This window comes from Manis javanica, chromosome 2 (genome assembly GCF_040802235.1).
Source record: "Manis javanica isolate MJ-LG chromosome 2, MJ_LKY, whole genome shotgun sequence".
Classification (NCBI taxonomy): Eukaryota; Metazoa; Chordata; class Mammalia; order Pholidota; family Manidae; genus Manis; species Manis javanica.
The window spans coordinates 26,802,317-26,816,584 of NC_133157.1; the positions used below are offsets into that span (position 1 = coordinate 26,802,317).

Sequence of the window (14,268 nt, forward strand, 5' to 3'; positions counted from 1 at the left end):
TTGGTCAACAGTGAACCCTGCTGACTTGGCCAATTGTCTTGTTAATGGGTTTCAGCCTGAGCAAGTTCGCTTTGGATTCAGTGTGACCAAAGGACTCGACAGCAAAATGCTCTTTGGGATGAAAGTGTCTTACAAAACTGCCGTCCAGCCCATCTCTCTCTCTCTCCTGCTCAAGCTGCAACCACGGGCCCTCTCTCTCACTTCTCCGGTACAGATAAGGTACAGATAAACCCTCTGTTGCTCAGGTAATTACCCATTGATATGGAGATGAAAGATGCAAATGTACTAAAGTCTACTTCTTTACACCTCTGAATGCCTGTTGATATGCGGATGTACCAAAGCCAGGTGAGATATTCTGGAAATATGACAATTTTACCCACAACTTGGTATATCCTTTTTTCCTTTAAAAAAGTAGTTACTTTCCTCATCAATACATTTATCTATTTCCGTTTAAATTTCTCTATCTCTAGTCCTTTTGTTTTGGTTTTCAAAGTGTGAATTTGTGAAAATCTCAATTTAAAAAATTATGCTTATTGTGGTGAGACATATAAAAATTTCATAATGTAGAGTTTTAACCTTTTGACATGTATAAAAGGTATTGGAATTAAAGGTCAAATCTTTTTTCCTGAATGTTAATGTTTTAAAATATCTTAAGAGCTTATTAATGCTACTTCTATATTTTAAAGAAGTTACTACGTTAATAATTGTTTATACAACTATATTACTTCTATCAAAGGGTATATCCGATGAAGGTACTCAGGAAGTAGTATGGCAGTGAAAATAGAAACTCATTTCTTGGACTTTAACCAATAAGCCATTCTTTCTAGTAGTAGAATTGTATTACCTCCTCTCTACAACCAACAGCACAGTACAAAACTGATTATGGTAGAGTACACTGAAAAGATACTAAGGATTTTGATCTGTTTGGAGAGAAAATGATCATAATATACAAGAAGAAAGGGAGAAAAACAAAAACTAAACACTTCCATAGCAATGGCCAATATGTAACTAGCATTTGAAGTACATTCTGGAGAAGAAACCCTCACAGAAATCATTATTTCATAAAGCCTATGTATTATAATGATCTTTGTACATGTTACAGTGTAAACACAAATGACTTTCTCAAGATAAATCAGATCTCTGTAAGAACTAGTAACCAATTTCATCACCCTGCGGAACAACAACAAAAACAAAAGAATAGCATAAAGGAAGTGGGAGGGAACCAAGTGTTACACTGGAGCCAAGGTTTTGAATAATATTGTAATTAAGTAAAGAAAACACAAATAAGAATAAACCGAATCTGGAAAGAAAAGGGTACACTGAGAAGATAGAGTTTAGTCCTTTAACTGGCTTAGGGCTCCTACCAGTTGTTTAGTTAGGAAGAGGCATAAATTTATGTATGGATGATCCAGAATAAAATATATAATGCTATCCTAGAGAGGGTTTACTTTACATCCAAATCTTATTTATAAACTACCATTTGCATATCATTGATCTAGGCACTGGGATTCTACAGCAATGAATAAGAAAAAGTCTCTGCCTTATAGTGGGGAAAATAGACAATCAAGCCATAAAATGATCAATGTATAATGCAATTTAAGGGATAGATAAATATCGATGGCTGTGGGGGGAAGCATGTTGAGGCTTTTCTAAAAAGAGCACATTAGATATTTGAAGAAAGACCTGTTAGAAATGACAGGGGCATCCCTTGGAAATTCTACAAGTGTTTTCCAGGTGGAAGGTACAGCAAACATAAATTTGGCATGTTTGAGAAACAGCAAGATAACAGTGAAATTAGAGTCTAGCAAGCCTGGTAGAAGGTAGGAGATGAGGTTATAGAAATAGGTGGCAGCCAGATAATGTGGACCATCTGGACCATGTTAAGAAGTTTTCATTTTATTTTAAGTATGAAGGAAAACATTAGTAGCATTTTAGGGAGAGTATGACATGATATGGTTAACTTTTAAAAAACAACACTAGAGCCACTGTGCAGAGAATGAAGTCCAAGAGAACAAGAGTGAAAACAAGTATATAATTAATTAGAAAAACATTACAGTAGTATAGCTGAGATGACTGGCTTGTACTTGGGTGGTAACAATGGAAGTAGTCATATTAAGAGTAAATATGAAGATAGAGTTGACAAAATTTACTAGTGGATTGGATGTAACTGTATGATGCCCTCACCTTCTGTGGTGGGAAAGAATTGGGGAGGAATAGTTTGGGGATAGAGGCAATCAAGAATTCTGTTTCTAACATGTTATATTTGAAATGCCTATTAGAAGAGCACATTAGGGTGGATAAACACATATAAGTCACTACCATATAGATAAATATATCATTTATTTTTTGTCTAAGTCTAAATTGAGTATAGTCCATGGATTATAGCTGGATTAGGTAAAACATGCCTGATTTATTATAGTCATGGTTTTGGTATGCAAAGTGGACAAAATCATATATGTAACATCTTTTAAGGGAATTCTGACTTAACCAGGCTGATTGCTAGTGTTGTGTAATAATATGTAAAAGAGTCATGTGGCTACATTCTGTCAAATGTCAACATATATATTTGCATATAATTACTAAAAGTTTAATAAGGTCACCTAAGAGATTATATTTTTACTATTAATATTGCAAAATGAATAGGAAATACCTAAAGTTGATTTCTCACAATGCCACCCCAAATTTTCTAACAACAAAAATATATATTGTTTGTATATGAGCTTCATGGAGGGAAGCTTGCTGGATTGCCAGACTTCACAGAGTTCTGGAGGTCTGACTGGGGCTTCTATTGATGTATTTCTTTGTCTGGATTATGGGCCTTTTTCACTCTGAAATAGTGGACCCATGGAGTGATGCCTGCAACTTTGAGGGCAGTAGGAGGGATTAGAACAACAATGTGGGAGCCAGTCCACTGAGGTTTGAGGGGGTCCCTTTTTCAAACTTTGACCTAGACTGAGTCCCCAGCCTGGAAGGAATGTGTTGGGGTCCCTAAGGAGTTTTGGGCTTTTTTGTGGTATATGCAGCTTATTTAGGGTGGCTCCCAAGGCTTGGAGCTGTTCTCTTGCTCTCTTATTTCTTATCTGGCATAGGTTCCCTGGGAGGCTTCCTAGACACAGGGGAGGGCATCTATACACTAATTTAAAAGGGGAAAAGCCTTGAGTCCCAGGTGTTCAGTGAGCATGCAGGAGAGCCAGGGGCAGTAGGTCTGGCCACGGGAGGCTAGTTTCTTGGAAAAAGTTGGCTAGGGTTCTTTTGAGGGTGCTATTCATTCACTCCACTTCCCCTGAACTTTGTGGCCTGATACAGTGTGGAGTTTCCAGGTAATGTTGAGAGATCTAGTTAAAATCTGTACTGCATCTGCTACAAAGGCAGGTCCATTGTCACTGTGACTTATAGACAGTAGGCCAATCTGGGGCACAATTTCTTTCAGGAGGACTTTGGCTACCTCCTGGTTTTGTTTTGTCCTAGTTGGGAAGGCTTCAACCCACCCAGAGTATGTACACACTATTACTAGTAGGCATTTGAGTCCTCTGCTTGGCTGGACATCTGTGAAGTCTATCTCAAGGTTTTCAGAAATCTATCTCAGGTGCAACTCCTGCTCTTTGGACACCTGGCAGGGGTTGTGGTGCAGACTGAGCACTATTTCTGGCACAGGTCATGCACTGCTCACTTATTGCTCAGCTTAATAATGCTGGCAACTGGCTGATATAGCATTGCTTTTTTGAGGAAGGCTTCTAGTGCAGTTTTTCTTAGGTGGGTGAGCTGATGGTATTTGATGACTAGATGCCTTCTGGTTGCAGTTGGCATAAAGATGCATTTGTCAGGCAGCATCTACCATGTATTTTTAGTTAGGGTGGCTCTTTCAGCCATGGCTCAGTCCTTCTCTTTTTCAGTGTACTTGGCTGGAGGGGCCTCCACTGGGTGTGTTAAGGCCATAGTGAGAAAAGGAGGTTTATCTGATTTTTTATTGGCCGCTCTTTCTGCTGCTTTATCTGCTAGCTGGTTCCCCTGTGTTATAGGGTTGTTTTCCTTTTGGTGTTCTTTGCATGAAGAATTGCTACTTTTTTGGGGAGCCAGACAGTCTTGAGGAGTTTTAGTATTGTGCCAGCTGAGAGTTGGAGAGGAATTGGTGTCTCTGTGTGTTTAAGAGGGACACAACAGTATGGGGAACCTTGACATTTATTTTTTGTCCCAGGCTAAGTTTATCTGCTTTTTAATGAATAGAACTGTGGCTGCCAGTGTCCTGAGGCAGGGTGGCCATCCTGCCACAACCAGGTTTAGTTTTTTGACAGGTATGCAACTGGCCACTGCCAGTCTATGTGAGAACTCCAAGGGCTATTTTTTTCTCACGTACAAAGAGATTGAAGGGCTTTTTTATATCTAGGAGGCCTAGGGCTGGTGCCTGTTCTGAAGCAGCCTTTATTTCTAGGAAGGTGGCTCTTGCCTCTTCTCTGTAGACAGGGGTCTCTTGGTCTGGCTCCCCGAGGAGGCTGTAGAGGGGTTTTGCCATTGCCGAAAATCCAGGAATCCAGATTCTGCAGAATCTGGTGGCCCCCAGGAACTCTCATACGCTTTTCTTCATCTGGGGCCGAGATAAGGAGAAAATGACCTTTTCTTCTCTGGCCCCAGTGCCCTTTCTCCCTGGATGAGGAGGAAGCCCAAGTACTGAACTTGCTGCTGGCAGACTTGTGCCCTTTTTTTATAAGGCTCTGTATCCTGAGTCTGACAGGAGTTGCAGGAGGGCCTTTGTGCCTTTTGCACAATTTTACTGGGTGTCATTGGCAGGGAGGAGGTCATCTATGTACTGCAGGACGGTGCAGCATGTGGCTTCCCTTGGAAAGCTGGCAAGGTTTGCAGCCAGTGCCTCTCCAAAGAGAGTGGGTGAATTCTTGAACCCTTGTGGAAGCCATGTCCATGCTGACTGCATCTGTGGCCCCATATCCGGTTCAGTCCATTCAAAGGCAAACAAGAGCCAGGTTTGGGGGGCCAGCTGGAGGCAGAAGAAGGCATCTTTTAAGTCCAGGCAAGTGAACCACTTGGCAGACCCTGGGATCTGGCTGAGGAGGGTGTACAGATTTGGGACCACTGGGTGTAAAGAGACAGTCGCTTTGTTAATGGCTCACAGGTCTTGAACAGGCCAGTGCCCTCTTCCTGGCTTTTTGACTGGTAGAAGTGGGGTGTTCCAGAGCGACTGACTCTCAATTAGAATGCCTGCCTCTTTGAGTCTGATCAGGTGCTCCTGGATGCCTGTTCTTATTTTTTTTGAGAGGGGTTACTGCTGCTGTCTTTATGGCTGGGCCCCTGGAGTCAATTCTACAGTGACAGGGACTCGGCTATGAGCAAGTCCAGGTGGGTTGTCTTCAACCCATACTGAGAGGAAGCAGCTCTGAATTCAGGTGGGCTACTTGAGGGGGCCTGGGCACAGAATAGCCTCCACCCCTCTTCCCTGGGTATGGCTATTGCCAGTACGAGGGACCCTGGCTCTTCTTGGCCTGGGTTTAGTTTGAGGCTGGTGCATCCAGTTGATTTAAAAGTTATTTGGTCTCTGAGCTTTGAGAGTATATCTTGGCTGAAGAGGGGAATGGGCCACTGGGGCAGGTAGAGAAACTTATGTCGGGCCTTGTGGCTTTGAAGTTCACATTGGCGGGCTTGGCAAAAGTGTTGCTGGACTGCTTATGTCCCAGTGGCTCTGAGAATAGTTGCAGTCCTTTTACTGAAGGGAGTTACAGGGAGGGTGGAGAGTGACCACAGAGTGTTTGCCCATGTCAACCATAAAAGTCATCTGTTGTTCCCCCACTTTCATTTTGACCGTGGGCTCATGCGGGCCAAGCGTGAGAGAGCCTGGTCCTCATCTGAATCTGTTCCTGCCAGACTAATGAGCCTTTCCCTGTGAGGCTCCTACCAGCAGTGACTGGGCTTCAGGGCTTTGCCTTGGTTGGGGCATTTGTTCTTCCAATGCCCCTTCTCTTCACAGTAAGCACACTGGTCCCTGGTTAGGGGCGTCCTAGGCTTCCCCCTCCTGGCGGCCAGCTTTTCTCTGCCTTTTGGTCATCTCTCTTTCTTTTAGAGCAGCTACCAGGAGTCTGCCCTTTTTCTTCATTTTTCTTTCAGCCTCTCTGTCAGCCTGAACTTCTCTGTTTAGATATGCTTTGTTGGTAATTTTAATCAGTCAAATGATATTTATCCCAGCAAAGCCTTCAAGTTTTTGGAGCTTTTGTCTGATGTCTGGGGTGGCTTGAGCTACGACTGAGCTGTTGACCATTTTTGGCTCCCTGGTGACTCAGGATTGAAGGGGGTGTGGATGCAATAAGCTTCACACAGTCTTTCATAATAGTCCCCAGGAGACTGTCTTGGTTGTTGAGCAACTGAAGATTCCTTGGTCATGTTCATAGACTTTTGGACCAGGCTTTGATCACCTGGAGGAGGGCATCCTGATATTGGCAGATCTGGTTCTGTCCTCAGGGGTGATGAGGTCCCACTCAGAGCACTCCTTGGGGACAGCAATTTCAGACCATGAACCCCAATCAAGGACCCCAGCTGCCTCCTCTCTTCTGTTGTGAACAGAGTGTGGAGAAGCTGTTGGCAGTCTTTCCAGGTCAGCCGATGGGTTTGGAAGAGGGATTTCATGAGATCAACCATGTCTTGTGGCTTTTCTGATGGGGTGTTGTGTTTTTAATTGAGGAGGCTAGTCGTGGAGAAGGGTTGATAATAAAGCATGGATCAGCCAGGCTGGATGGTCCCATCTTCATTACACCTTTCAGGCTTCTGCTTATCTTTCACCGGCATCTGAAGGTTGCCTGCTCCTGGCAATATTTATTTCAATATTTATTTCTGATATTTTTGACTCATAGAATCGAATGATATTAATTCTGTGGTATTTATTGAGACTTGTTTCGTATAAGATTTTGTAAATATTTCATTTGGGTTTAAAAATTTAATGTTTTAATGCAAAGATATGTATACATATAATGTGTGTCTGTGTATGTATTCATGGTTATGTATATTTTATTCACCTCTTAGTTTGAGACAGATATTATTAAATTCTCCATTTTTTATGGTAGATTTGTCTTTTTCTTATATTCTTAATGTTTGTATTGAAGCAGGGTTATAAGTTGCATAATGTTTAGGACTATTTTATCTTTCTGATAAAGTCCCTGGTAATGATTTTTGCTTCAAGGCCTTTTTAGCCTGGTTTAAATCCAAACAGCTGTTCTCTTTTGATCGGTATTTGTGTAGTGTATATTTTTCCATCACATTACTGTCCAGTTTTCTGTGTCACATTAAAGGAATTTCTCTTGTAAATAGAATATAACTAAATTAGTTTAATTTATTGCCGGGATAAAATGTAATTTTAGCATTAGAAAATAGGTTGGTAAATTCTCTACAATATCAACTGATAATGTGTTCTAGCTGGCACCTTTATTTACATTTAATGTGAATATTTATGCTTCTGATTATTTTATCCACATTTGGTGTTTTGAAAACAATTTACTATGCTTTTAAACCAATCTTTCTGACAAGTACCAAATGATTTCACTCATCTGTGGAGTATAACAACAAAGCAAAAACTGCAGGAACAAAACAGCAGCATACTAGCAGAACCCAATGGGACTAACAGTTACCAATGGGAAAGGGACTGAGAAGGGTGAGTGGGAAGGGAGGGAAAAGGGGATTAAGGGGCATTATGATTGGAACACATAATATGCGGGGGCACGGGGAAGGAAGTATAGCACAGAGAAGACAAGTAGTGAATCTATAGCATCTTACTATGCAGATGGACAGTGACTATAATGGGGTGTGTTGTGGGGTCTTGAAAATAGGGGGAATGTAGTTTCACAATGTTGCTCATGTGGAACCTGAGGATAAGATTGTCTATCAGTGTCTTAATAAAAATAAATAAATCTTTCTTTCTTTCACAACTTTCATGCCTTATATTGAACTGATGAAATTTTTTTGCTCTTTTATTTCCTTTCGAAGTTCTTTATTTTACTTCTATTTTTTATATGAGTTTCCTTAATATTTTAATGATGCTTGTTTAGCTTAACACAGCATCTATCTAATATCTCCATAATCATTTTGAATAGTACAAGAACTTTAAAATTTTTATCTGTGATTTTATAACTCCCATTGTCATCCATGTTATTGTTTAAAATTTCATTTTTGCTTTATATTTAAAAATCCCCAAAATCATTGCTTTTTTTTTTACAAAGCTAGGGACAATTTGGATTTAACCACTTATTTACCAATTTCTTTGCTTACTATATTTTTTTCCCTTTGATACCCTTTATTTGAGTATAGTTTCTTTCTCTGTAGGGTTCTGCATGTGGCATAATCTCTTTCTCTAAAAGAGTTTTATTTTGTCTTCTTTCTTGAAATATCATCTAATTTGGTGCAGAATTGTAGGCTTTTAGTTTTTTTTCTGTGAACAATTTGAAGATACTACTCCATTGATTTTGGGCCTCTAGTCTCACCGATAAAATTACTCTTTTTTATTTTGAAACAATCGATGAAATAAATACTATAGATAACATGATGTTAAAACTTAACAGGAGTTTTGCATCATTAAGAGAAGTCTGTTCTTCATTTATTTTAAATTACAATATATATTCTCATGTAGTAGCATCATGACATTTTTGACTAATTTCCATGGTTCCCTGTTGGGCACTAATTTTACCATTATAATTTGCCAAACTTAAATATGCATATACATTTATAAAATATTGATGTCAGAAAGTTATTTGCTTTATTTGAAAATTGATTATAGATATGTTAAATATCGATTTAAAAACACTTTCTATATGTCTTAAAATTTGAGATATAAGCATACTCACAAATCATAATATAAAATCTAGACCATGTGACATACTCAGAAAACACAAATAGGCTTGAAATTTAAACCTGTAGATTAAAGGCATAAAATTTATATTCAGTAAGCCTTTCATCACTAAAACAATAGTTTTTGTTATATTGACCGAAGTCTCCTTCCCTTTTAAAACAATCTTGTGCTTTTACCACATACTGTACCCCATCAAAACTTTATTAAACTGCTATCACTATCTATTTATACTGTCTCTAATCTTTAGTGTCTGACATCTGTATTATTTCTCCCACATCTACTATGAGAATATCAGTGGCATAGGGAAAGAGAGTTTATAATATGCATTGTCTGAATTGAACTGAAATCTCTTAATATTTATTGAATATTTATTGATCAGGAATGGCTCTGGAAAATATGATTATGAACCTTGGTTGTGTTAAGAACACCAGTGTCACATCATTTAGGGGTGGTTATCAAGTGGATAGAGATAATGGTGGTGAGTCTGGCTCTTTGGGTCCTATGTTAGAGTCTGGGGACATTGCTGGTTATCGCAGTTGCGAGTGGAGTGGGGAAGGTGGAACTACTGGTATCCAGTGTGAAGGGGCTGGGGTGCTACTAACATCTGCAGTGCACAGGACAACTCCCCACAACAGAGATTTATCAGCCCAAAATATCAGTAGTGCCAAGATTAAGAATCCCTGACATCCAGTACCGCCATTATCAAATGCCATTATCTTCGTGGACCCCGGGGTATGGAAGAAGTTGAGGTAAAGAATAAATGCCGCAGGAAGAACCAAACTCCCTTTGCTAAGGTCTGTATAGTCTGACGTGCCCTGGGGCACCATTAATGCCACCAGGAACAGCCAAAAACAGGTGAAAGAACTGTGCAGACAACTCATCCTGCCAAAGAAGTTTGCTGTTTTCTTTCTTTATCTTAGAATCCTATTTTTATAAATCTTCTCATACATTTCTCTTATTTCCTGTCCTCTCCTGTTACCCATCTCTACAAATAATAATTACAAGTCCATCTATACATCAGCACATAAAATTGAGTTTCACAGGGACCATTAAAATTTATTTTTAATTTCTCTCTGGTAGAAGTTGTAAATAACCTATTAACAAGTTTTGTCTGTTTAAAATAGTAATATTTTGTCCTAGGAAAGTTTAAAGGAATGTATAAGGTCATCATTTTAAATTTATTTTTGACCCTTGATTCAGTAGGAGTCTATCTTGTGTCATTCATTCAAGAGCCATGTCCCTGATAAATTTTGTACAAAAATTTGTTCAACATTTTATTTTGAAAATTTTCAAATATAAAGCAAGATGGAAAGGATTTTAGCATGAATACCTATATATCCACTGAGTAGATTCTAGCATTAGTTTTACTACATTTGCTTTTCACACATCTGTGACCTCTTCTCCTTTATCGCTTAATTAATTCTACTTGCAGTTCAAAGTACCTTACCAACTTCAATGCACATATCCCTCAATATGAATATCATTCATGACGATTTAATATTATCTAGAATTAAGTATTTTTTTGCAATTTTTTTTATTTTGATTACAATTTTATAAATGTACAGCAAAACTTACTGTTTTGACAAATGCATGAACCTATTTAATCCAAACTCCTGTCAAGATGTAGAACAGTAGCATAATCTTAGAAGAGTTCCCTTATGCCTCTTCTTGGTCTTTCCCAGCCCCCAACCCTCCCAAAGCAACTACTTTCTGATAGTTTAATACCATTGGACAGTTCTACGTGTATTAAAAGTTGAGTATGTGCTCTTTATTTTTTGAAGTAAAATCCATTTCCTCCCAGTTTTTTCCATTTTTTTGACAAATAAACAGCTAGACATAATCTATACAACTTTTTGAGTTGGGAGATAAGTATACACTCATAAAGCTATCATCAGTCTGTGCCGTGAACCTATCCATCACCTCCAAATTTCTCCCACCTTCTTATTTATTATTGTTATTATTTTGCAATAAGAACACTTAGCATAAGATTTATCCTCTTACAAAATCTTAAAATATATATTACAGTATTTTTAATTATTGGCACCATGCTATACTTTAGTTCCCTAGGACTTACTCCTCTTTCATAAATTTATATTAAGGTTTTATAATATCTTGAGAGCTTAATAACACTAACTTCTAAAATTTTAAGAAGTTACTACATTAATAATTGTTTATGCAAGTGACATACTTCTATCAGAGGGTATACCAAGTGGAGTTACTGAGAAAGTAGTATGGTAATGTAAAATGAGAAACTTATAGTGGAGAAGTAAATCCCCCTGGAAATTCTGTGGAGTATTCCAGGTAGAGGGAACAACAAATGTAAATTTGGCATGCTTGAGAATCAGCAAGACAACAGTAAAACTAGAGTCTAGTGAGACTGGTAGATGGTAGGAGATGAGGTTATAGAAATAGGTGGCAGTCAGATCATGTGAACCATATAGAGCAATGTAAGGAGTTTGAATTTTAAGTACATTGAAGAACATTTGTAGCACTTTAAGAAAAGTATAACATGATGTAGTTAACATTTAAATAACAGCACTACAGCTGTGTAGAGAATGGATTGTAGAACAAGAGTGGAAGCTAGTATATGATTATTTGGAAAACCATTACAGTAGTATAGCTGATGTGACTGTGGTTTGTACTTGGGTGGTAGCAAAGGAAGTGGTGACTGTATGATGCCAGAACCTTCTGAGACAGGAAAGATTTGCAGAGAAGTAGTTTGGGAATAGAGGGAATCAAGAATTTGAAATGCCTGTTAAAACAGCACATCAGGGTGGATAAACACGTATGGGTTGCTATCCCATAGATAAATGTATCATTTATTTTTCATTTTGTGTCAAAGTCTGAGTTGGATACATTCCAGGGATATAGTTCTGTTTAGCTGGTTTAGGTATACAATGCCTGATTTACTACAATCATGGTTCTTGTGCAGAGTAGACAAAAGCAGATAGGCAACATCTTTTAGGGAATTCTGTCTTAACCAGGCTATTTCCTGGTGGTGTGTATTAATATGTAAAGAGTGATATGGCTAATTTTTGCCAAATGACAATATCTATTAAATGATTAAAAGTATTTTACAATAAACCAACTTTAGTGATCCAAAGTGTCAATATATTGACTCAAATACAGAGAAGAATGATAAAGAAGCCCAGAATATCAGATGAGAGTAAATTATGAGAACAGAAAATTGGGGACATGTAAATGCTCCTCAGAAATCACTGAAGAGATCACTGGAATGTTTGAAGTTATGTAGAAAAGAGGCTACATTAATGCAATTTAGTTATTAAAGGGAAAAACTGAAGACTAGAGAAATTGGAACCACTTTGATAAAATATCTTATATATATTTTTGACTTAAAAAATATGAGTAGGTGGAGGGGGATGTAAAGCAAGGGGCTGTATTAAGTAGGAATAATATGATGCTGTTAAGTAGTAAAATCTAACTAAGATTTGTTTTTGCAAAAAAATACTAATTTAAATCATGTAGATAAAATGTAGAAAGGAAAGTCTGATTTTAGTCAAATCCGTCTTTAGTAGTTAAAATAACATCATCACGCATATTCTCTATTTCCGCTGTCCTTTCCTTCTCAATTAGACTCTCCCACATACTGGCAGAGATGACCAGCAGGAGCTCAGGTTTCCATTCTGTCAGTTAAGGGATCATTGCAGAAAGAGTGTCCCAGTGTCAGCACTGCTGGGGTTGAATCTAATTAGCCTGAAACAGGTCACCTGCTGCACTATAGCAATCACTATGACTAGAGGAATAAACAGTTTTAAAAGTTACTATTTATTTATTTACTTAATTATTTAGAAGGCTTGTTTCTGTGCCTACCCCTGTATGTAGAAGATTGGTCAGTCCCACGCTGTATAACATGGACTGATTGTGGGGGATGATTCATGCCTCAAAAGACAAATATACATCCTTTTGCTAAATACTGTGTAGATCTGCAGATTGCTTATACATATGTGCAGGGATGATGCATTAGGAAAACAAAAGATACCACTTCCAAAGGACTGAGAAAGGAGACAAGAAGAGCAAAGGAAGGAGGACAAAGGAAATGTATGGAGGAGAAAGGAGAGGGGAAAACAGAAGAGAGAAGAGGGGAAGTGAGAAAATAGACAGGAAGAGAGACTGATTCAGCTTGATGAACAGCATCATGACCTTCCTGGGAGCAGTTGGGAGAGCAGCTTAGGGCAGGAAACCTAGCAGATTAGGCACTATTTAAAACATATACTTAACATTTTATTCTGAAAAGAGAGTCCCATATTTTGCTTTGTGAACATAAAAGCTGTCCTAACAGTAGTTTTGCAATATTATCTTTGAAGACAAAAGACATGTATTCCCCCACTGAGGATTATCATATGCCTCAGGGTCTTTCATGTTTTCAGTAAATGCAGGTGTCTGCTCAGAACTTTCTTCATAGCTTCTTTCACCTCGTTATTCCTCAGGCTGTAGATGATGGGGTTTAACATTGGGGTTACCACTCCATAAGACAGTGCAATGATCTCATCAGAGGTGTTTGTGTCCTTTGACTTGGGCTTCATGTACATAAAAAGGGCTGAACCATAAAATAAGATGACCACAGTTAGATGGGATGAACAGGTAGAAAAGGCTTTTTTTCTCCCCTCAGTGGAACTAATTCTCAGGATGGAAGAGATTATGAAGATGTAGGAAATGAAAATTAACAGCAGGGGAATCACCAGTAAAACAATACTTGCCACTGTCATGATAAGCACATTCATGGTGATATCTGAACATGTGAGTTTAAGAAGGGCCAGAATCTCACAGGTAAGATGGTCAATATTGTTATTTCCACAAAAAGGCAACATCATTGTCAGGACTGTTTGCACTAAGGAGTTCAGACAGCCTATGGTCCAAGACCATGCAGCCATGTGCACATACAGCACCCTGTTCATGATGATGGGGTACCTCAGTGGGTTGCAGATGGCCACATACCGATCATAGGCCATCACAGCCAGGAGGACGCACTCAGTGGAGCCCAAACCAAGAGAGGCAACCATCTGCAGAGCACAGCCAGTGAAGGAGATGGATTTCCTGTCAGATACAAATATGACAAGCACTGGAGGAATGGATGATGATGTGTAACAGATGTCCAAGAATGAGAGGTTTCCGAGAAAGAAGTACATGGGGGTGTGGAGGCGAGAATCCAGTATGCTGATGATAATGAGGAGACCGTTTCCCAGGAGGATTATCAGGTACATGATGAGGCAGAGCACAAACAGAAAGCGCTGGAGCTCTGGGTATTGGGAGAGTCCCACCAGAAAGAATTCAGTCACCACTGAGTAATTCCCCATCTCTGTGTGTCCATTGTCACCTTCAGGGTTTAGAAAAGGTCAAACTCTGGAGAATTTGTATTTATAATTTAGGTTTTCAACACACCTTTACTTCCAATTCTTGGAACACCCCTAGGG

The 14,268-nt window shown here is 38.9% G+C and overlaps 1 protein-coding gene and 1 long non-coding RNA gene across 2 annotated transcripts in view; one reads left to right on the forward strand and one right to left on the reverse strand.

Annotated features, from left to right (window-relative positions):
* The window catches only part of LOC140847224 (uncharacterized), a 314,063-nt gene that overhangs the window by 38,394 nt on the left and 261,401 nt on the right, over positions 1–14,268 (forward strand). The window lies entirely within an intron of this gene.
* Positions 13,213–14,151, reverse strand: LOC108402089 (olfactory receptor 13D1). The gene has a single exon (XM_036990600.1). The coding sequence runs from the start codon at positions 14,149–14,151 to the stop codon at positions 13,213–13,215; it is 939 nt and encodes a 312-aa protein (XP_036846495.1).